The following is a 23,569-nucleotide window of genomic DNA, read 5'->3' as shown; positions in this document are numbered from 1 at the left end:
CCAGACTGTGTCCTCTGCCTGCATCCCTGCCTCCGTGAATGGAGCACCAGCCCTGGGCACACAGGCCAGGAGCCATCCTCAGGCCGCCCTCTCCCTCATGCCTCTATAGGCCATCGCCAACCCTCTTGATTTTGCTTTCTTCCATTTGCTTGTCTTCCACCACGGTCTCTGGTCCTGGCCACTGCACCCTCCCTGGCTGCTGCAGCTGCCTCCACAGTGGGCTCCCTGCATCCACGCCTGGCTCTCTCCACTCCACTCTGTCCCAAATGCACATCTGACCCCTGCATCCCTCTTCCTTAAGATGCCCCCATGCTTTTGCAAAACACAAAGGAACCATGTGGCTCAGAGGCTCTGAGGTCAGCTCTGGCCACGCTCCATGGCCTCAGAGGGCCTTTCTCCCCTTCTCTATGCTCCAGAAACAAGCCATTCCTCCATGCCCTCGACCTCTGCTCTGGCCACCCCAGCAGGGCCTTGCAGCCTCTCCCTCTTGCCATGTTCTCCCTGTGCCCAGCACACAGGGCTTCCTTCCCAGCCCTTGACCAAGCCACGATTGGGGGTTATCCTGTTCCCTGCATCTCCTCTCACTGGACCACCAGCTCCACGAAGACAATACCAGGCCACTCTTTGCTTGTCCCCAGCTTGAAGGGCAGTGCCTGGCCCCTGGGAGGGGCGCACAGACATCTGCCGACCGGGGGAGCGCAGCCTCGCCAGCTCCTATGCATCAGCCTCTCCTGCGCACACCTCCGGGCCCCACAAACTCCAGATGCCGCGAGACTTTGCTAGTGGTTGACAGAACCACATGCTCACCCTATTTAAAAATTTGAACATAATTTAGCAGGACTTGCTTCTCCTGAACCAGTTCTCACTCCAAATCATTAACATTTCTGTTTGCTGATTCACTGAGCATTTTCCCCGTAGGGCTCACCTCAGCTTATTTGTTGGTTCTTTCCCAAATCTCTGGCTCCCTTTCTGATGTGGGGTGGCACTGGCCCTTCTCTCATTTTCTAACTGATTTCTGCACCCTTGTGGACAGAGGGTTGCAGATCTCGGTTCCACTGGGCAGACCCTGGGCCCTCCCACTGAGAACACGGAGGCGTTCCCTTGCCCCTGTCAGGAGTCTGCATTCAGGGCATTGGGGTGTGGGCGGCACAGCAGAGCACCTCTCTCCATGGCTTGCCCACGTGCCATCCATTTCCCCGGAGGCACCTGCTGTGTGCACGGAACTCGGTTCCAGGGCAGAGGCTGTCCCAGGTGGCAGCTGTGGTTCTCCAGGCACCCCCTGCACTGGGCATTTCATGGTGAGAACCTGCTGCAGCCAGACAGGCACAGGCCCCTGGTCTCTAAAGTTCTTAGAAAGTCTCTCCTGAGCCAGCCCAGGGTGACGTGCAGTGGGCCCAGCCCTTCTGCATGGGCAGAAACCCCACGCCCACCCAGTGTGTTCTCCTGTCAGCTTTCCCTGGAGGGCTGTGGGTCCACCCAGCGGGCAGCATGTGGGCCAGCAGGAAGTCCTGTCCCATCCCAGGGGGCCTGCTGTGTCCCTCTGGGGCACTGAGGCCAGAGCGCCAGCACCTGCCTCTGAAAGGGCTCCACCAATGGTAGAGGCAGGACTGCTAAGGCTGGGGGACCCCATCTTGTCCATGGGGAGACCTCACACTGCTGAAGGCCTTTGGGGAGAGGGAGATCGAGCAGGAGACTGGGCTCTCTCCCCTTCAGAGCCTCTGTTCCACCAGCACCCATCACTCTCCACCCCTCTGCTATGGCCCATCCGCTTTCATACAGTCACCCTCCCAAAATCCATCACCACTCATCTATCCTTCCTCCCTCCTGTCTAATGTTGACCACCCACCCACCCCTCCATCCACCCTCCCATCCATCTACGCATCCGTCCACCCACCTGCCCACCATTACTACCTTTCTCCCTGCCTTCTTCCCATTCATCTTCCCATGTCTGCTCACCCCATAAACCCACCTGGCTGCCCAATTACCCAGACATCTGTGCTCCCCACTATCTATCCGGCCTCTTAGCCAGCACCTCCCCTTCCTGCTTCTACCCCCATCCCGATGGGTCTGTGCATCATCCCACCCCAGGCCAAGTGTCACGGCCCCAGCTGGATCAGAGGAGGAGACAGTCCTCATCTCAGAGCCCTCAGAACAGCTAGGTCGCTCATCTGCTCTGTGAACTGGCCCCAGGGCAGGGCTGCCTCTCTAAGAGTGTGTTGGACCTTGGGCTTTATGGCTTACTTTGGCCAGCCTGCCTGCCAGTTTTCCTTTGCATCATATGCAGCAGGTCCTGCACGTCCAGACCCACTCTGAGACATATCTCCAGCTCCCAGCTTGCCACATTCAGTCCCAGGGCTGCTGACATGCACTCCCCTCAAGGTTCTTTCCTTCCACATAAAGCCATATCAGTGCTGGCCCCAGTCTTCTGCAAATGTACCAGGAGACCTCCACCCCTTGGCCGCAGAGCGCTGCAGCCAGGAACAGGGCAGGGCACAGCCCAGAAGCCCACGGTGCCCATGCACTGGTTGCCTTCTGAGCCACTGGACAGCGAGGGCTGTGTTGGCCTGGGGTGTGGTTTAGCTGCCAGGGGCTGTCTCTCCTCTGCCCAGTGAGGGCCCTACCAGGCCAGCTCAGTGGGTCACTGACCAACAGCCCTACCCTGTGACCCCGAGAGCTCATGAGTGGGTGTTCCCTCGCCTGCCTCTGGTGCCAGCAATGACCACAGGGCAGCAAAGAGGTCAAGAGACCAGACCTGGACCTAGAGGCCTGGTTTCCCTGCCAGCTCTGTTGGCCTGGTTCCTTGATAAGGCAGAAAGGGGGTTGTGATGTACAGGTGGGGAAACAGGACCCTGAGGCGGCCCTGGGAACAGGCCCAGGGCCCTGCATGAGGGCTCACGGGGTGTGGTGAGGGCCGCCCACTGTTCGCCCACCTCATCGCAGGGGGCGATGCGGCCCACCACGTCCTTCAGGTGCCCGATTGTCGACTCCTCCTGAAAGTCCCTTGGAAATGTCTCCGTCCACTCGGCCAACAGCTGGAGCAGTTTGGGACCAAACTTCCGGACCTGGGCCTGCAAGGAGCCAGGGGAACAGCCCTGCTTGGTGATGGGTCTGCGGCAGGGTGGGGCCACATCAGCCCCGCCTCAGCCTCTCCCTGCATGTCCTCTGCCCAGGGCTGGGGCGCCCAGGTGACACTGGTGGTGGCTGTGGCCAAGGGGGTTGGGCTGCATGCCTTTCCTGGGCTGGGGGCCAGGCAACAGGGATGGGACACGGAGATGGGGAGCAGAGGGGGACAGACACACATTTGGAGTGGGGTCATCTCAGTTTTGCCTGCTGGGCATCACATATCCTTTCCTGTGGGGACAGCATCTCAGTTTGCCTTGGGTCCCCCCCAATTCCCAGTCTGTGGATCTCAGGGGAAGCTGACCCCATCCCGGGGCTCCAAGAGCCCCACCGTGCGTGGTGACTGACTCACAGATGGGCATGTGGCCTGAGATCAGGACTTTTATTGAGACGTAATGAAACTGGGCATTTCTACTGGAATTGGGACGAGTAGCCGGTGAGCCTGGAGTGGCAGAGGCCACCTGTCACCATGCAAGCAGAACCTCTCCCCACGAGAGTGAGAGAGATTCTGGGCCCAGGGAAAGTGGAACAAAGGGTCGGGGGGAGAAAGACCACATTTTAATGAGGTCATTGAGCCCTGGAGCCAGCAGTCCTTGGGACCTTGCTGTTACAGGAGCCCCTGAGGTCCCTTTGTCTGGGCCACTTGAAGCTGGGTTTCTACCACTGTAAGAGGAGAGCCTGACCAATACATGGGTAAGTGGCCAGTTACTGGTGCGCCCATGGGGTCTGGCCAGGGATGGAGGAAAGGATATGGGAACCACAGGAAGGCTGGGCTGTCAGCAGACTCCACAGAGGAAGGCGGGGTGAGCAGAATGTGCTGGCAGCTGCAGGGCCGTCCCAGATGCCAGGGGTCCTCCTGACGAGGCTCTGGAGGCCCGAGCCTAGGCTTGGTGTGCGCTCAAGGGCTCCCGGAGGGCACTGGAAACCCGCACCCCGGGGAAGGGTTCTAACTTTGTCCTTCTAGCTCTGGGCCTCAGACAAGTCAGAAACCCCTGCGGGCTCCTCATCAGGAGAACGGGGACCCTGATCACTGCCTCCCCAAGAGGCTGATGCCCCAGGGCTGGGATGCTCAGAGCACCCCGGCCTGCCCTCACCTTGTCCAGCACGGGCTTGTCCAGCTGCTGCTGCTCGACACACAGGTGACAGACCCGGGCCAGGAGCTCCCGGGGCTCGATGAACAGGCGGGAGCTCAGCAGGAAGGTGAAGATGTAGGCTTTCTGGGAGCAAATGAGACAGGCGGCACATGCTCAGGAGGGCATGGGGGTGGGGATGTGCTCCCAGATCGCCCTGCCCCCGGGGCCCAGGGCAGTCCTGGCCCTGCTGTCTCCCCCATGCCCGGAGCAGAGCCCCCCACTGGGTGGTCTCCCACCTCAGGGTAGTAGTCGGCCGTGGGCACCAGGTGCTGGATCAGCATGTCCAGGGAGGCTGAGGACGGAGCTCCGTCCAGGAGGGGCTGTCCAGCCTGCGCGCCATCTGTGGGCTCCGTCGGGGGAGGGCCGAGGCTGCCTGGGGTCACCATGTCGGAGGCACTTAGGGTCTGGGGCATGCCTGCCTGAAATGGCAAGGAGGTGCTGGGCTCACCGGAGCTGTGGCCTGCACCCCCCAGCTCCTAGCTGGGTGGGCCCTACCTCCCACAGGCCCTTCTGTGCCCATTGAGCCCCGTGGTCACTTCCGGGAGGGCTACCAGGGACCCGTCGCCCTGGAACCACCTCTCCTCCACTCTCAGTGTCCGCCACTCAGGGACTGACTCCTTTCAGAGTCCACTCCCACCCTTTGAAGGCCATTTTTGGGAAGGCCTCGACAATCAGCATATCTCTCTGCCCTAGCCACAAAGATTAGCTCATGGGGGGCCAGATCTAAGCTGGGGGACTCAGGTGTAGTCCCCAAACTCTGCGGCACGTGGAAGCTCCCTTTCCCCTGGCATCCTTGAGCTGGTGGAATGGTGCTGTTGGGACCCTCTTGTCCCCACAAGGGCCAGGAGAGTGGACACATTGCTGAGGTCACCGGGGAGGTCCTGGATTCTGCTGTGCCTGAAACTGCCTTGTGGACTTCTCCCCTGCATGAGCCTGGTAAAGGTACTGCTGAACAGCTGCCTCCAGGCCCTCCATCTGTCATCTCCACCTGTGGTGGGGACCCATCTGTGGGCGCTTGGTGGAGAAAGGCCACCTGCTGCTGTATGGTGACATCTCCACCCAAACCTCCAGGCGGGGCCAGGGTACCTGCTCTGATTTGGCACTGCACCAAGGGCCTGGCCTGCGGCAGGCATTGGTCCATGCGTGCAGTGACCTGTTTCCTCGGCCAGGCTCGTCCATGAGTACACAGGCCAGGCTTCCTGAGTGAAGCTTTCAGTGAGCTCTCTGTGGGTCCTGGCCAAGCCTCAGGATTTAGCCATGACCCACGCTAGACATTCAGATCACCCCCATTCTTAACTGTGGAGTCCTGCGGGGTCATGCAGGGGCCTCTAGGGGTCAGTATCCCCATGACCCTGCTCACTGCCCCTGTGCGCTCCCTAGGGCAGACCGACATAGGCCTGGTCCTGTCTTTCCCGGCCCCCTGGGTGACCTGGCCCCAAGAGTAGGGCCAGAAGGACATGAGAGCCAGAGAGGACACTGGGGGTCAGTGGGAGCCCGAGGAAGGCCATCCCGAGGGCGTGCGTGTGTAGGAAGTGTGGGCGCAGGTCACAGAGTGGGGACCGTGGACACCAGTGTGGATCGCATCCCACAGTCCCCACCCTGGGGATGACCACAGCTCTATTTTCACTTCCCAGCCAACCTGTAAGTGCTCAATTTTCAGCCCATGAAACTCTCACATTTCACAAAACCACCTCCTACCCAGCGCTGAGGAGGCCCTGTGTATGTGGGCATGCAGGGGGCTGCCTGGGCTCAGCAGGCGGTGGTGGTCAGCTCTGGGTGGGAGCCGGCTCTGCCTCATGCCCGGGCCCAGCATCTGAGCCTGATTCCACTACAGAGCGCGTGTGGGGCGGGCAGAGCTTGCTCCCTCCTGCCGGGCACACGGCACCTTCTCCCTGGAGCACCGGGCAATTTTCCAGCAGATCCTGGGCCAATTTCTCAAAGACGAGTCAGTATCTGGGGAGAAGGTGATTCTGGAAACCTCTCTGTAGAGCAGGGTGGTTTGCTAGGTGGCACAAGAGGCACAAGAAGAGGCTCCCAGAGCACCTCCACACTGGGCCTGGAATGGGGTGGGGGGGCAGAGTGTGGGCACATGGGTCAGGGAGGGCTCAGGCTCAGGAGCAGCAAGCTCCTGGCCAGAGAACTGACAGGCCGCCGTGTGCCCCCTGGACCCGCAGCCACCCGTGTCCCAGCTGGGCCAGGCCCGGGTCTCACTGGGTGGGCCTCTTCTGGCTCGTCTCCAGTCTGCCTCCCTCCTGCTGCTGTGGAGAGTCCCTCTTAAACATGTGCACAGAGTGGCGCTGTTCTAGGTGCTGGGCACCAGCAGTACTCTGGGAGCTGGTGGCAGGGGGGCAGGGAACAGGCAGGCCAAGGCATGTGGAGAGACTATCCCCCTAAGGCACTCGGCAGGCATGCCTGGGTGAGGGCAGAGGGGGTGACGGCTCCCTGTGATGGCTCTTCCCTCAGCAGAGGGTGTGTGAGGGCGGAGCCATGGTGGCGCCCCTGCCCATCCTGCTGCTCTTGCCCCCAGGCATGCTGGAGACGCCGGGACAGTGGGGACCCACCCCTGCCTCTGTGTGTGCACTGCTGGACGCAAGCCGGCGTCCTCCTCCCTCTGGCGGGGGCTCCAGTCCGACTGGAATACAGAGAGGGGCTGGTGGGTGGTGGTCTGTGCTGGGGCTACTGCAGGAGGCAGTCTGCAGAGAAACACTTGCCAGGTACAGGGACCAGCATGAGCAAAGGCTCAGCCAAACTGGGGGCACCGTGGTGGGTCGTGGGAGTCTGTGCTGTGGTGGCAGGAGCCAGGCTGTGGCCCCTGGAGGGCAGTGGTGAGCGACCAAGTGGGGAACCAGGGAGAGCGCAGGGGCTCACCACAGAGGTGCTTGTGTCCTCTGAAGAGCCTTTGCAGTTCCCTCTCTGCCTTGCTGGGGGCGTGTGGGAACAGACATGTGCAGGGTGTGACTCCGGCAGGTGGCTGCTGCCTACCCACTACAGGAACAGCCAGTGCCGCCAGGCATGTTGGAGCGGGCTTTTAAACCTGCTGGGCAGGGGTGTACGTTGTCACCGGCTGTCCCTTTGCATGGCTCCATGTGCCAGCTTGGAGACTTTATGTGGGACAGTGCTGTCACTTTGTTACATCCCTGGAAATGTATCCCAAGAAAAGAGGGAAAGCCGTGGAAAGGAGTTTGCTCTGGCACTAATTATAAGCAGCAAACAAAATCCAGGGCACAAATTCAAGTGGTAGAGTCTGTGGGGGGCAGAAGCCGGGGAGATGCTTGGGGTCCCAGCCTGGGAAGGCCAACAAGGCTGATCCCCCTGCCTGGTCCCTTCCAGCCCTTAGATGAGGAACTGGAGGCGTGGGGAGTAAATGCAGGGTGCCCAGCTCACACTCGGAGCACCTAGCGGAGCTGGGACTGCACAAGGGTATGTCCGAGTCCCCTGCCCTGTTCCTGTCCCCAGCCCATCTGGGCATTGATGCTGGTGTCCCCAAGTTCCGGCCTCAAGGGCACTTGGTCAGCCTCCTGAGGGCTGCCCAGCGTGCCCAGGACAAGAGGAGAGAAGAAGCTCATGCTGACTGGCTGCTGGGTCATGGCGGCCCCTCCTGGGACAGGCCAGCCCTTCCAGGCATTGCGTTTGGACCATGGGTCCCAGCTAGCCGCCTTTCTTGTTCAGGCTGGGCCCTTCAGACACCACCACCCTGAAGAATGCACCTGGAGGGGACCTGAGCTGAGGAGGCCTCACTCACCGCAAGCCTGGGAGGGGCTGGGGTGACTTCTGAGTCACGGCTGTCCCCACCTAGGCATGTGCTTCTGCCTGGCTTCCCTATTCCTGCTGCCCTGCCCTCATTGCTCAGGTGTGTCTGTCTCCTCCTGTTTAGGTCTCCAAGCCCAGCTTCTGGAGGTGCTGGGGCTCCCCAGACAGTGGTGGAGGCAGCCAGCCTGCACCACATGGATTGGCCCTCAGGGTGGAGCACCCCCCAAGCTGCCCTGCAGGAGGCACCCTTCCCGTGGTTCCTGCTCAGCGTGAGGCTGGCAGGTAGCGGTCAGAGCTGTGGCCACTGGAACATGGCCCCATGGGGCTCCTCAGGGCTGACCACGAGCTCAGACCTTCCAGGTTTAGAAAACACCAGGACTCCTAATGTGTGTGTTTTGTATTCTGATTTTAAGGGTGGCAATTAAATTTATTTTTTTTTAAATAATAAGCCACTGTGGGGACTACAGCGTGGGACCAAAGCACATTTAGAAATGACATTTGCAACCCCTACTCTGCTGCCATGGCCTCTAGCACTAGTGGGTAGCAAAAAAACCTGCAAGAAATGGAATCCATCACAACTATGGAAGGAAAGTGTGGCTGGTCAGTGTAGTGTGTCTTTCTGACTGGAGGGGAAATGTTCTCTCAGGCATCCTTTCCTGGGTGGGCACCAGGCCAGGCCTGGCTGAGGGCACAGAGGTTGTCTCTGTGCTGCGGGAAGAGTCCTCTGAACTCTGAAATGTGCCTTCAGGATTTGAGAATAGGAAGATTCCCTCCTCGATAGCTTATGCAGAAAAGCTGATGAATTAAATGTACAAAACACCCAGTGCAGAGCCCACCCTGGAGAAGAAAGGGTGGCCAAGGCCAGTCTGTCCCACGGGTGCTCACCACCTGCAAGGGTCTGGAATCACAACATGGGTAGGAATCACACCTGCTAACGAGGTTCCTGCCAGCAAGACCTGTCAACTGGAGTCCGGCGGTTTACCCTGCTTGTCCAGCCCTGCAGCTGGGGTGACTGAAACCAGCTATCACTGGCTGCTGGAGACCATTCCTGCCAATCTGGGCTTGAAGGCTGTCCTAGGCCCACAACTCCACAGCAGAGCCACTTTGTCCTGGCCTTAATGTGGGGCAGAATTTTACACACTTACACAATCTCATCCCACATTTCTCCCTACATCCATTAAATCTTTTTTTAAAAGTATGGTAAAATATGCTTAACATAAAATTCACCATTTTAATCATTTTTAAGTGTCCTCTTCAGGGGCATTAACTGCAATCACAATGTTGTGCAGCCATCACACTCCTATCTCTGCAACTTCCTCATCTTCCCCAACTAAAACGCTATCCACTCAACACTAGTGCTCTATTCTCTCCTCCCTCCAGCCCCTAGCAACCCCCATTCTTTCTGTCTCTATGAATGTGACTATTCTCGGTACCTGTATAAATGGAATCATACTGTATTTGTCCTTCTGTGACTGGCTTATTTCACAGAGCATAATGTCCTCAAGGTTCATCCATGTTGTAGCAGGTGTCAGAACTTCCTTCCTTTTTTAAGACTGAATCATATTCCATTCTAAGTATTTATGCCGTATTTTCTTTATCCATTCACCCACCAAAGGATATTTGTTTTCCATAGCAGCTGCACTATTTTGCATTCTCACCAGCAATTACACACTTACACAATCTCATCCCACATTTCTCCCTACATCCATTAAATCTTTTTTAAAAAGTATGGTAAAATATGCTTAACATAAAATTCACCATTTTAATCATTTTTAAGTGTACACTTCAGGGGCATTACACACTTACACAGGGTTCCAATTTCTCCACATCAATGCCAACACTGTTGTTTTCTGTAGCTTGGATAGTAGCCACCCATTGGATGTGAAGTGGCATCTCACTGGGGTTTTGACTTGCATTTCCTCAGTGACTGGTGATGGTGAGCATCTTTCCATGTCCTTGCTGGCCATTTGCATAGGCCTTGGTCCATTCTCAAATTGAATTGTTTATTGATGTTGATGAGTTTAAGGTTTTTTATGTATATTCTAGCTATTAACCCCTTCTTAGCTGTGTTATTTGTAAATATTTTCTTCCATTCTGTGAGTTGTCTTTTTACTCTGATGATAATGGCCTTCGATGTATGAAAGTTTTTAATTTTGTCTATGTTCTCTTTTGTTGCCTGTGTCTTTAGAGTCAGACAAGAAATCACTGCCAAATTCAATGTCATGAAGTTTTCCAGTGAGATTTCTTCTATGGGTTTTATAGTTTCAGCTCTTATGTCCAGCTCTTTGATCCATTTTGAGTTAATTTTTGTGTATGGTGTTAGATAAGGGATACCCAGTTTTCCAGGCACCTTTTGTTCAAAAGACTGTCCTTTCCCCATGGAATGTCTTTGCACTCTTGTTGAAAATTATTTGCTTCTATATACAGGGGTTTATTTCTGGGCTCTCTATTTTATTCCTTAAAGCCAGTGCCACACTGTTTTGATCACTGTAGCTTTGTAGTAAAATTTGAAATCAGAAAGTACAAGTTGTTCAACTTTGTTCTTTTTCAAGATTATTTTGGCTATTCAGGGTCCCTTGAGATTTTATATGAATTATAGGATGGATTTTCCCATTTCTTCAAAAATGACACTGGAATTTTGACAGAGATTGCATTGAACTATAGATTGCTTTGAACAGTACTGACATCTTAACAATATTAAGTCTTCCAATCCATGAATCCTGGATGTCTTTCTATTGATTTGTGTCTCCTGTCATTTCTCCCAGTAATAATTTGTAGTTTTCGGTGTACAAGTCTTTTGACTCCTATTTCTTTGTGTTTCAAACTTGGGAGGTCTTTGGTTTCTAGGAATTTGTCCATTTCATCTAGGTAAGTTGATTTCTAAGTTGAAATTGCTAAATTTATTCTTTTTGATTCTATTGTAAATGGGATTATTTTCTGAATTTCCATTTTGGATTGTTCACCATTAGTGTACAGAAACACTGTTGATTTTATATCATGCTGCTCTGCTGAGTGTTAATTAGTTCAACAGGTGTGTGTGTGTGTGTGTGTGTGTGTGTGTGTGTGTGTGTGTGTAATCTGTAGGGTTTTCTATTATATCATTTGCAAATAACTAATTTTACTCCTTCCTTTCTAATTTGGATGGCTTTTACTTCTTTTTGCTCTGCCTAGAACTTCTGTACTGTGTTAAGTAACAGTGGTAAAAATGGGCTTCCTTGTCTTGTTATTGAGCTTAGTGGGAAAGCTTTCAGTCTTTCAACGTTATGTATAATTCTGCATTTTTCATATATGGCTTTTATTATGTTGAAGTCGTTTCCTTATATTCATAATTTGTTGAGTTTTTAATCATTAAAGGGTGTTAAGTATTGTCAAATGTTTTTTTCTGCATCAGTTGAAATGATCATGTGTTTTCTCCCTTTGAAATTCTGTTCATGTGATGTGATATTTATTGATTTTTATGTTAAATATTCCAGGATTACATACCATTTGTCATGGTGTATAATCCCCCTAATATGCTGAATTCAGTTACTAGTATTTTGTTGGGATTTTTGCATCAATATTCATAATGGGTATTGGTCTGTAGTTTTCTTTTTTTGTAGTGTTTTTGGCTGGCCAAAGAATTCACCAGTGAAGTCATCAGGTCCAGGAATTTTCTTCATTAGGAGGTTTTTGATTACTGATTCAATGTCCTTATTACATATAGGTCTACTTAGATTTTATTTTTCTCTGTGATTCACACTTGGTAGGTTGCGTGGTTCCAGGAATTTTTCCATTTCATGTAGGTAATCCAATTTGTTCACATACAGTTGTTTGTAGTATTTTCTTATAATTGTAAATAATTTTCCTAATTTCACTTTTGATTTTAGTAATTTGAATCTTCTTTTTTTATTAGTCAACCTAGCTAAAGTTTTGTCAATTCTGGACTCTTTTTGAAGAGCCCATTTTAGTTTTTTTGTTTTCCTTTACTGTTTTTCTATTCTCTGTCTCTGCTCTACTGTTTATTATTTCCCATCTGCTAGATTTGGGTTTAGTTTGCTCTTCTTTTTTTAGTTCCTTAAGCTGTGAAGTTTGGTTGCTGATTTGAGATCTTTCTTCTTTTTTTAATATACATTTTTGTAGCTATAATATCCCCCTTAGTACTGCTTTCACTGCATCCCATAAATTTCAGTATGTTGTGTTTTCATTTTCATTCATCTCTGAGGATTTTCCAATTTCCTTTGTTATTTCTTCTTTGACCCGCTGGTTGGTTTCCACAAATGTGTGAGTTCTCTAGTTTTCCTTCCTTTTTCAATCTCTAACTTTCTTATTGTGGTTGGAGAAGATACTTTGAATGGCATCTCTTTTAAAATTTATTCTGACCTGATTTCTGGTCCAACGTACAGTCTGTCCAGGAGACTGTCCCATGTGCACTTGAGAAGAATGTATATGCTGTTGTTGGGGAGGTGCTTTGTAGATGTCTTTTAGATCTAGTTGGTTTATTGTATTGTTCAAGCACTCTATTTCCTTACTTATCTTCTGTATGGCTGTTCAATCCATTATTGAGAGTAGGGTATTGAAGTCTCCAGCAATTATTATAGAACTGTCTATTTGCCCCTTCATAGCTAGTAATTTTTGCTTCATATATTTTGATTGTTTGTTATTAGGTGCATAAATGTTTACAAGTGTTATATAGAACATTTATTTTTTCTTACTGCATTGAGCCTTTTATTAATATATGATGTCTTATAATATTTTCTTGTAATTTTTTAAATATAAAGTCTATTTTCTGTTAGTATAGCTACCCCACACTCTTCTGGCTACCATTTACACAGAATATCTTTTTCCATCCTTTCACTTTGAACATACTTACATCTCTGGATCTAAAGTGAGTCTCTTGTAGACAGCATATAGTTGGATCTGCCAATCTCCATCTTTTTGACCAGAGAGTTTAATCCATTTACATAGACATAATAACTGTAAAGGAGGGTTTACTTTCCCCACTTTGCTATTTGTTTTCTCTATGCCTTTTAGATTTTGTCCCTTATTTCCTACATTACTGTATTCTTTTGTGTTTAGATACTTTTTTTGGAGTAAAACATTTTAATCTTTTTTTCTCATTTCCTTTTTTTGTATATTCCATAGCTATTTGCTTTGTGGCTACTGTGGGAATTACATTTAACATCCTGAAGTTATAGCACTCCAATTTGTATTTATACCAGCTTTACTCCAATAATGTACCTAAACTTCCCTTACCCTGTTTCAGTTATTGATGCCATAAAATCATATATTTATGCATTATGTGTCCAAAACCACAGACCAACAATTGTTTTTTAATAAAAAATGCATTTGTCTTTACAATCATAGAAAACAAAAAGTGGAGTAACAAATATAAAAGTTATAATGCTAGCTTTTACAATTGCCCAAGTATATACCTTTAACAGAGATCTTCATTTCTTCATATGACTTTAAGTTACTGATTAGTGTCCTTTCATTTCAATCTAAAGGACTGCCTTTACTATTTCTTATAGAGCAGGCCTAGTGGCAATGAACTTCTTCAGCTTTTGTTTATCTGGGAATGTCTTAACTTCTCCCTCATTTTTGAAGGGAAGTTTTGTTATATATAGGATTCTTGGTTGACAATTTTTTTTTACATTCACCACCAAATAAATCCACTTGCTGCCTTCTGGCCTCCAAGCTTTCTAATGTGAAACCTGCTGATAATCTTACTGAGGATTCCTTGTATATGACAAATCACTTTTCTCTTACTGCTTCAAGAATCTCTCTTTGTCTTTTGACAGTTTGCTTATAACGTGTTTCAGTGTGAGTCTCTCTGAATTTCTCTTACTTGGAATTTGGTGAGCTCCTAGGATGTTTGTGTTCATATCTTTCATCAAATTTGGGAAGTTTTCAGCTATTACTTCTCCAAATAATCTCTTGCCCCTTTCTCTCTCTTCTCCTTTCATAAGGTGTATGTCTGCTTAACGGTGTCCCACAGGTCTCTTAAGCTCTGCTCATTTTTCTTCGATCTTTTTTCTTTCTGTTTCTCAGACTCAATAATTTCAATTGTCCCATTTTCAAGTTTGCTGATTTTTTATTCCCATATCTGCCTTTGAATACCTCTACTGAATTTTCTATTTCAGGTATTGTACTTTTCTACTCTAAAATTTCTTTTTGTTCTCTCTTTACTAATATTTCTATTTTGTTCATACATTGTTCCTGTGACTATCCACCATTTTCTTTAGCTCTTCAAACATCTCAAAACAGTTGCTTTAAAGTCTTTTCCTTTTTAAGTCCAGCATCTGGTCTTTCTCAGAGATGGTTTCTGTTGATTTTGTTTCTGGCCCATACTTTCTTGTTCTTTGTATGTGTTGTTATTTTTTTGTTGAAAACTTTGGAAATCAGATTTCTCCAGGGTTTGCTGTTTTACTTTTTAATTGTTATAGGATGTCTCTCTGCCAGGATCAGCCTGAGGTGTAAACTTAAGGTCTTGGGTCTTTTCTGAGCCTGAGCTTTCCCTGGGCACATGCAGTAACTTTCTAAATCCCCTTCTATGTGTGGTTGCTTTTGAATATCCTAATCTTTAAATGTCTGGCTCCCAAAAGTGGAAAGGGAGAAAAATGAAGGGGGTGAAAACAGGCTTTCAACCTTTAAATTCCCCAGAAGTTTCTTCATTCTGTGGGGATTGCAACAGTGGTCAGCTGCCTCTGTATCTGCATCTCTGTGATCAGAAACAGTAATAAGCATCAGAACTCAGATCCCTGACATTTTGTGGACAAGGCTCTTATTGTCCTCCTTGGCTCCTGCAAGCTATGGACAAGCTACTCCAGGAACATGTGCATGGCTGCCTGCCATGAGGCTGGGGGTAGCGGATGGGTAGCTTCTACTGTGCTAAGAGCTTAACTTGACCAAAACTGATCGAGATTTACTGTCCAAGCTTTCCTCTGGAAACTACAAGTCTTTGAAGAGAAGCCAGAGTTCTGAGATGGTCACAACAGACATGTTCCACCAGTTCATTTGTTATCTAGCTGGAGATGCAGACCCGGTGCTTCCTACCCACCGTCTTCTCTGATGCTTCCCTCCCCATTGCATCTGTAATTGGATATTGTTATTGGACTTGCTATGTGGATTTTTATATCTCCTTAGTTCTAACACAATCTTGGTTTTCCAGAAGTCAGTTGTATCTACAACTAATGGTAATTTCTTTTTCTTTCTGCTGTTTAAACCTGAGTTTGCTATTGTAATACTTGTGGGAATAAGCACCTCACACTGTATCCTCTCTCCGTCAGGGCCAGGTGTGCTCTGGGGACAGAGCTGAGAGCCCTTCTAGGATGATGTTCTTAGTCGCCCTGCAGCTTTTTGGGAGGATCTGGGGCCACATGGCCCCTGGCCTTGTGTGTGTCCTGAAAACCCCAGGTCTCCTCCTTCCTCTACCGTGAGAAACAGCAGCTCAGTCCAGTCCAGCTGGGCCTTGTCAGAGCCCGTGTCTCAGCCTCCATTCAGTTTTACTTCTGCCGTGCAGGGTCCGCAGAAGCTCGGAGAAGAGGTCTGAATTCCAAGCTTTTCTCACAGGGTCCAAGCCAGACATGCTCCCCAGGTAGGTGTCTGGCACTTCAGTCAGCCCAGGCCATTACTGAGAAAGCCAAATGGGCATCTTTGCTTGGGACTGCTTCTGCAGGACAGGGACAGCCCCTGCACCCTTAGGGGATGGGGACCTGAACTAGGGGCCTTTTCCAAGGGTCCTGGATGAGGTACCTGCTCCCTCTGACCCAGATAGGTTCTATGCCTCAGAGGTGTCAGTTCAAGAAGAAACTGATTCCGTATCATACCTCATATATCCTGTTCTCACATGCCACTTAATCCTTCACACTGCCATATGGGAATGACTGCTCACTTCAGAGATGAGAAAACCTGGCATCTAGAAAGTAAAATGGGGTAGACAAGGCTATCACTGGTGACTAGTATCCCAGACCCCTGGGCTCCTGATTCCAGGCCAAGCTCTTGGCACTGGCCCTGGAAGGGAAAACTGGTAAAGGCTGAGTGGAAGACAGACATGGCCCAGAGAACAACAGGTCAGGGGCTGGGATCTGGGGCAGCACAACCTGAACACTGAGAAACTCAACATGGTCTGGTGTCCAGGAGGCAGGGAGCCCCCTGAGCAGCCCGACGAACCGAGCTGATGGACAGAGCTTGGCCCACAGCCAAGCCCTTCCCCCACCTTCCCAGGAACCTCAGGGAAGGAAAGGGTCCGCCTTGAGTCAGGGCGCGGAGGATGCCAGCTCATGCCAGCTCATGCCAATGACAGCACCTTGCCCAGTCGCCAGCAAAAAATGGGGTCCTTCTCCCTCCCCAACAAGGCCTGGGGCTGAGGCACTCATCTCATTCCAGTTTGGGTTCCAGGAAGGGCTCCTCTCTGTTCCCGGGTGTCTGAAGGGATGCTGGGCGGTGGACAGAGGGCCTCCCCAAGAGGTTTCGCTTGCCCAGGCTGGGAATGCACTTGGCCTTTTCTTCAGGAGGCCACCTAACAGACTTGGCTGTGAAGGGAGAATCAGCCTGAGTTATTTTTATGCTCCATATGGCCCCAGCTCCTGCTGGCAGAGCCTGCCACTTCCACATCTCAGGAAGCTGGGGTTTCTGTGAGCTCAGGGCCCAGCCTGCTTGCAGGCAATCTGTCAAGTGCAGGCTGATAGCACCAAGACCCACCACAGTTGGTAACTAAATATAGAGCTCTTCAAGGCTGGAAAAGTTGGCCTCTGTCTCACTCCATAATCCATCTGGTCTCTTACTCTTTGTCCACATTCTTGATGATTTCCTAAGGACGTGCCTCTTGAAGGAGAGGTACTGGGCAGAAGGATACTAGTCAGAGTAATTGAAATATATCACTCAAACTGCTCCCCCAAAGCACAGTGAAGGGGTTTTGTTTTAGCTTCCCAACTGCCATGCTTCCTTACTTACAGGAACAATTTCTCCCCAATGTCTGGAACCCTGGTTAGGGTGAAGTGGGGTAAACGGGCTCCTAACCATGACAGTGCAGTACCCCTCTGCTCACCCCTGAACAGGGGACCCAGGTTGTTCAATAAGAGTAAATCCTGGGCCTTGTTTGGAGATGACAATGGAGAGATGTTCCATTGATATTTTTTCTTCTTTCACACAAATTAAACACAAAAGAGTTCCTAAGCACATCTAAAATTTAAATAATAATTACTTTTATTATTAGTATAACTACATGAACATCTGTGGACTGATAACCAGGCTAATTCAAAGAACATTACCAGTACCTTAAAATGCCTTATGCACCTTCCTCAATCAAATTGACTTCTTACCTTCCAACCATCCTAACTTCTGTGCTAATTATTCACTTGCTTTTTGTAATTATGCTTGTGTAGCTATCCCCAGACAATATGACCTTGAAAACCAAGGGCAAGCATACACCAGCTGTGCAAGGAGAGAGCGGTGCTGTGCCTGGTTGATGGAGGCTCTGGGAGGAGGTGAGCAGAACAGTCTCTGGGTCATGGTCTTGGTTCCCATCTGTCATGCTGGAAGCATTCCTCAGGCATCTGGGAATCCTTGGCTGTCAGGTAGAGACCAAGAAGCCGACTGGACACTGAGGGAGAGGACAGGGCCTGTGGAGGAGCTCATGGGGAGATCTGGGCAGCTGCTTCAGGGGAGCGGAACTAGTGTCCCCAGCAGCATTTTCTTTTCCCCATGGCACAGTGGCCTATGCTCAGAGCCTGGGCTGGGAGGGAAATGGCAGCAGACAGCTGAGAAGACAGGCTGGAGGCTTCTGCTTCCTGTCTTCTTCCAGGCCTTCATGTCTTATTTTCCTGGGAGAGACATCACGAGGCAGGCAAGGCTCCTCCAGAGCCCCTGACCAGGCGTGGGTGTGGGGGAGAGGCAGGGGCTCCCTCACTGCAGCTGGCTGACTCCCCATCATTCAGAGCTCACTGGGACGCATCTTCCAGAGAGGACCTCTGTGGTGTTGTGAATTATAACAAGGAATTTATCCTTTGAATTTCCTAAGCAGTAAGAGCAATAAAGGTGTCTTGATATTCATAGCACACCCCTTTCAACCACACCTGATTTATGTTAAAGAGGTGATGTTTAGAAAGCACCTAAGGGTGGGGGCTCATTGCCAGGGAGCTGGCCAGGTGATTGGAGGGTTGGAACTTTCAGTCCCACCCCCTGACCTCTGGAGAGCTAAGAGGGTTTGGAGGTTGAACAAACTGCCAATGGACAATGATTTAATCAATCATGCCTGTAATGAAACCTTCATAGACCCACAGAAGGAGGGGGTTTGGAGGGCTTCCAGGTTGGCGAACACGTGGAGATGGGGAGGAGTGGTGTGTGTGCCTGGAGAGGGCATGGAAGCTCCACACCTCTTCCCCATACTTGGCCCTATGCATCTCTTTATCTGTTTGTTCATCTGTATCCTTTATAAAAAACTGATAAATGTAAGCAAATGTTCCTCTGAGTTCTGTGAGCCACTCTAGCAGATTAATTGAACCTGAGGAGCGGGTTGTAGGACCCTCCGATCTATAGTCAGTTGGTCAGAAGCACACGGTACACCTGGACCTGTGACTGGCGTCTGCAGTTGGGGACCGTTTTGTGGGACAGAGCCTTTTCCCTGTGGGACCTGTCGCTACCTCCAGGCAGACAGTGTCAGAGTTAGCTGCAGGACACCCAGTTGGCCCGGGAATGCTGTGAGCGTGGTTGCAGAGAAACACACCGGGTCCTCTCGGATCCATCCTCGCCCTGCCTTGGCCAGACCACTCCCTCCCTGGCCCATTTCCTCGCTGAACGAGCAGAGGGGTTGGGAAGGTCCCTGATGCTGTCTGGCTCTGGTCTGCACAGGAGCAGGAGGATGCGTCCAAAGTCAACAGCACCCTGGCTTCCTGCTTGCAGGCCCTGCCTCCTTCTCTCTGAAAATCAAGATGATGTTTGCTTGCCTCCAACCACCTTGATCTCCAACTTCCTGGGCCACGAGGCCCTGTGCAGAGGCCTTCACCCCTGAGTCTCAAGGTGCCAGGAGAGGACCTAGCTGGGCCAGGAGGTGGGGAAGCTGAGAGCCGGAGAGGGGACATTGCACTCCAGGTCCAAGCTCTGACTGCCCACCCTGGGATCCCATCTTGGGTGGTGGATGGAGGGGCTCCAGACCACAGGCCACTGCACAGAGCAGACCCAGACCCTCAGACCCTCAGAGCTGGAAAGGGAACCATCCTCCTGACTTAGACTCCCCGCATCACTCTGAGCAACCTGAAGTCAGCCTTTCACAGTGACATTTGGTAAATGTCTCCTCTTGACTCATTAAGAAACTTTTACAGACATGTATTGTCATAAATTTGTGTTTATTTCCACCCATATTTTGGTGTTTCAAGCAAGTTCTTTTGCCTTTCCTTATATGTTTTGGAATGACCTTGTCTGTATCTATAAAAAATCCTGCTGGGATTTTGATTGGAATTGCAGTAGATCTGTAGATTAACTTGGGGAGAATTGATAGTTTGACTGTGTTGAGGGTTCCAACCCATGGCCACAGCATGTTTTTAATGCCATTGATTTCCACATTTATCTTTATTATTTCCTTCCTTCCATCTGCTTTGGATCTATCTTGCTCTTCTTTTTCTAGTTTCTTAGTGTGAGAGTTTTTATTATTGATTTAATTTAAGACCTTTCTTCCCTTCTAATGTAAGAGTTTAACACTATTTATTTCTTTTTAAGCACTGTCTTAGGCATAGATCACAGATTTTGATATCTGCATTCCCATTCTCATTCAGTTCAATATGTTTTCTAATTTGAGAATATTAGTTCACTCAAGACAGACTCTCTTATCTACAGATTATTTAGAAATGTGTCCCTTAATTTCTAAGTGTTTGGAGACTGTTCTGTCATTGGTCCACATTTGATTTCTATGATACAGTAGACGGGCTGGGGCCAGTGCATCTGGGGGCAGCCACTGCAGGGACTGAGGAAAGGGTCCTGGGAGCTGCTGGGGTCACAGAAGGAAACCTGCCAGGTGGGACGGGGGGCAATGAGGGTGTGTGTGGGCGCCTCCCTGAGACTGTTTCTCCCCGTGCAGCAGGGGACTAGAAACCTGAGTACCCTCAGAGAGGCTGTGTGTTCTCGGCACAGCGCTTGGACTTGGCCGGCTTTGTCACTGGCTGCTTCCCGTGACAGCCCGGGGGCCCCCTAAAGTCCTGGCCCCCAGTCCCACCGATGTGGCTCCAAGCCCACTTCCCCGACACCGCCCCTAATCCCCCACCCCCTGCACATGCTCAGGGCCCTGCCTGCTGCCCCACCCTGGGCCTGCTCTTCCTGCAGGCCTTCAGGCTGGCTCCCACCCGCAGCCTCCACTGGGTGCCCCCACCCTCGCTCTCTGCGTGACCATGTCTCTGATGGCATCATGTTCTCACTTCTTGTTTGTCTCCAGCCCTCCCACGCCCTCCCCACAGACGTGAGCCTGCAGGGCATGGCTGTGTCAGTCCTCCTCACAGTGGCACCCCCTGCCCAGAACAGGGCTCTGTCAGCGCTTGCTGGGCCACAAACGAACAACTGCATGCATGCAGGGGTGGACGACAGTCACGGGAGGTGACCGGCTGCAGCCCCAGATGGAGGAGCCTGGCCAGCACTGAGGCGGACAGTGGGCACCAGGCCGCCGGCCAGGCGGCAGCTGTGGGGTAGGAGTGAGGCCTGGTTTGTGAGGGAAACAGTGTCTTATTTACCAGGACACTGAATATCAGGCTCTGTGTGAAAAACACATGTGCAGCGGAGACGTGGGAAGGGCAGGCAGGGGCTGAAAGCACTAACTGTCTCTCGGCTGAGGGGCTCCTTACTACCCCCGCCCTCCAGCTAGGCAGCTCGGCCTCACCCAGGGTGGGGGGACCACCACCCCACCAGCCCCCTCCACACCCCTGAGCACCCATCCCCATTGCTCACTGGGGCCCCCGGGGCTGTCCCCCTGCCTTCCCCCCAGCTCTGAGGCCTCTGCTGCAACCAAAGGGGCTGCACGGCAGGGCCACCAACTCTCCTGCTCCCCGTCCTAGGGGCCAAGCCCCCAACACCCGGTATGCATCTGGGAGTTAAGTCAGGGTGATGCCTCTGTGGCCCCTGCCTGGTGAGGGCCTGGAGGGAAGGTGCTCTTGTTAGCCCCGTTACACTGCAGGCCCCTCCACATTGGGGCCCTGGCGTCCCACAGAGCTGGGGACAGCCCGGGTCAGAAGGCCACTGAGACACGGGTCTGGTCCCCCATTCTAGGCACCCTGTGGCCCTGCCCCAGCCCAGGAGTGGGACCCCCACCCCCCTCACCTCTGCAGGGGCAGCACACAGTGGGGGAGCAGTTCTCAGCTCAGGTTTGGGGCCCTGAGCTGCAAGAGCCTGGGGTTTCCAGCTGCCACAGCTGAGCCCAGGGCCGTGGTCTGCCAGGAGGTGGGAGTCACCTGGGGGCATGGCCAGGAGCTAGTGGGGCTCTGGACAGCACTCCTCATGGGGAAGGGGACACCTACCAGGACCTCGGCCTCTCCACGGCCCTGGAGCCCCACACAACACTGAGAGGATGGGGAGACCCTGGGGGTGACAAGCTCCCAGCAAACTCCGAGCCTGGCTTTTGGGCTGAGGGATTTATTTTCAGCGATGCTTACAACGCTGGTAGCAACACTCCTCTCTGCAGCCCCCAGCGCCTGAGTTGGGGGCAAAAATAGCCAGTTCCTTCTCCCAGTGTCTGCATGAGTCACCCAGACCGCCTGACAAACACCTCCCGGGAACTGTGGGCAAAAATAAATGCTTTGTTTTCTCCCGGCTGCCTCTGGGAGCCTTTAGGGCAAAGTGGCCTGGAGAGGCAGGTCTGGGAGGCTGGGGGCTGGCCCCGAGGATGGTGGCAGCATGCGGCCCACACCAGGCTTCCCCACTCATTGGCCGTGGGACACCCTCACCTGTCTGAGCCTCAGTCGCTACACCTGTAAGGTGGGCTCATGGCTCTACTGGGGTTAGGACTAGGGTTGGTGCCCAATAGTGTGGTCCCACTCACTACGCCCAATGCACCTGCAGGTGGACAGAGAAGGACCCGAGAGCCACCTTCTCTGTGGCAAGGGATGCCCAGGTCCCCCCTGGCATGCCCAGACAGCTGAGTGGTCAATCCCCACAAGCAGGAATTGCCCCCTAGCCCGTGCTGCCCAACCCCACCCCTCCACCCTTTGTGTTGTCCTGGCCTCTCGCCAAACCCAGACCCAGGGCCTGGCCTCGTGCTCCTGGGGCTGTCCTGGTCAGGGCCCAGGGATTGCTGGGTGGTTAAGGGCACGGGGGGCACAACAGGGGACATAGATGAGGCTGCACGGACATCACTCCCTGAGGCCATTTCCTTGTAGCTAGAGATGATGTCAAGAGTCCGCAGAATCTTAAAGGACAGGGAAATAATTTAATTTCTTTTCTGAATTTGGAAATCTGGGGCATGAGTTAAAACCTGTACATTTTTTTTATACATAATAAGCTGTGACTGATGTCCACAAATGCGGGGACCCAGACCCGTAGTGTGGTCCCAGAAAGTCGGGGTGACCAGGGCAGGTGGCCATGGGGCTCCCAGCCTTTCCCCGTGGCAGGCGGTGGGAACTGGGGCTGCCGTGAGCCAAGCGGGGCCTGCCTGACACCAAGCAGGACCACGTATCTGAAAATAACCCAAGAAGCAAGAAACCGCTTTTAAATATTTCTCGTTCTTGCTGTAAGAGGAGGCTCTCACAGCTGAACTTTCACAAATTCGTCATCGTCTTTTCTGGGAGGACAACGGGAGATGAAGTCATCAGTGTTAGATCAAAACAAAGAAACATACTGTGTTTCTCTGGCTTCTCTCAGAAACATCCAGCAGACAGAGAAAAGGCCCTTGTCAGAAGGACTGGGAGGATGTGGGAGTGTGCAGGCCTGAGCCCCCGGCCTGGCGTCCCCCTCGGATTCTGGGTTCAGTCCCGGCCTGGGCTCCAGCCTCTGGGGTGGTGGGGCCATTGTCCAGGGCTGACAACCGGCAGGTGCATAAACCCACTGTTGCCCGTCTGGTGCCCTTGAGACTTGCTGAAAAGCAGTTTTGTCATTAGCTGCATTTCACAGGTGGGTAAACTGAGGCTTGGAGACAAAGCCTGACCTGCATTAGGTCACCCAGCTAGAACGTGGGAGCACAGGACAGCCGCACCCCTTCTGGGGACTTGAACACAAATTGGACTTTTACTGTCCTCTGAAAATGGGTCAGGCGTAGCCTGCAGCAGGACTGATTCTGACCTGGGAGGGTCTCCCAGGACCCGAGGAAGCATGCATGGGGAAAGCCCGGGCTGGACAGTGGTCCTAGAGGCTGCCCCGCTGCGTGGGGTCAACCCCAGCGACTCAGGCAGAGCGGGCCTCAACAGCCGCAGTCCTGGTAGGTGGCCAAGGAGGTGACACATCAGAGCCTGCATCCTGAGTAAGAGGCTGCTTACTCATTGGCAGACGCCAGCAAGCTCCTGCCTCAGAGGATTGGATGTGTCCCTGACCTCGGCATCAGGGGCAGCCTACAGGTACCAGAGGAGCCCCTGGAATGCAGACGCCTGAGTCTCACCCCAGCTCCTGGTCAGCCCAGCCAG

The 23,569-nt window shown here is 51.9% G+C and overlaps 1 protein-coding gene across 2 annotated transcripts in view; it reads right to left on the bottom strand.

The window, feature by feature from the left end:
• Positions 1 to 23,569, bottom strand: part of RASGEF1C (RasGEF domain family member 1C) — an 89,753-nt gene that overhangs the window by 30,297 nt on the left and 35,887 nt on the right. For both annotated transcript variants that reach the window (XM_036917838.2, XM_036917837.2), the window contains 3 exons: positions 4,490 to 4,672; positions 4,215 to 4,337; positions 2,931 to 3,068 (listed from right to left, as the gene is read on the bottom strand). In XM_036917838.2, coding sequence (XP_036773733.2) covers positions 2,931 to 3,068; positions 4,215 to 4,337; positions 4,490 to 4,666 — 438 coding nt within the window. In that variant the 5' untranslated portion in view covers positions 4,667 to 4,672. The remainder of the gene's footprint in view (positions 1 to 2,930; positions 3,069 to 4,214; positions 4,338 to 4,489; positions 4,673 to 23,569) is intronic.

The sequence above is a fragment of the Manis pentadactyla genome, chromosome 13, assembly GCF_030020395.1.
Source record: "Manis pentadactyla isolate mManPen7 chromosome 13, mManPen7.hap1, whole genome shotgun sequence".
NCBI lineage: Eukaryota > Metazoa > Chordata > Mammalia > Pholidota > Manidae > Manis > Manis pentadactyla.
The sequence above is the reverse complement of the archived record's forward strand: the minus strand, read 5'-3'. Positions and strand labels throughout refer to the sequence as shown.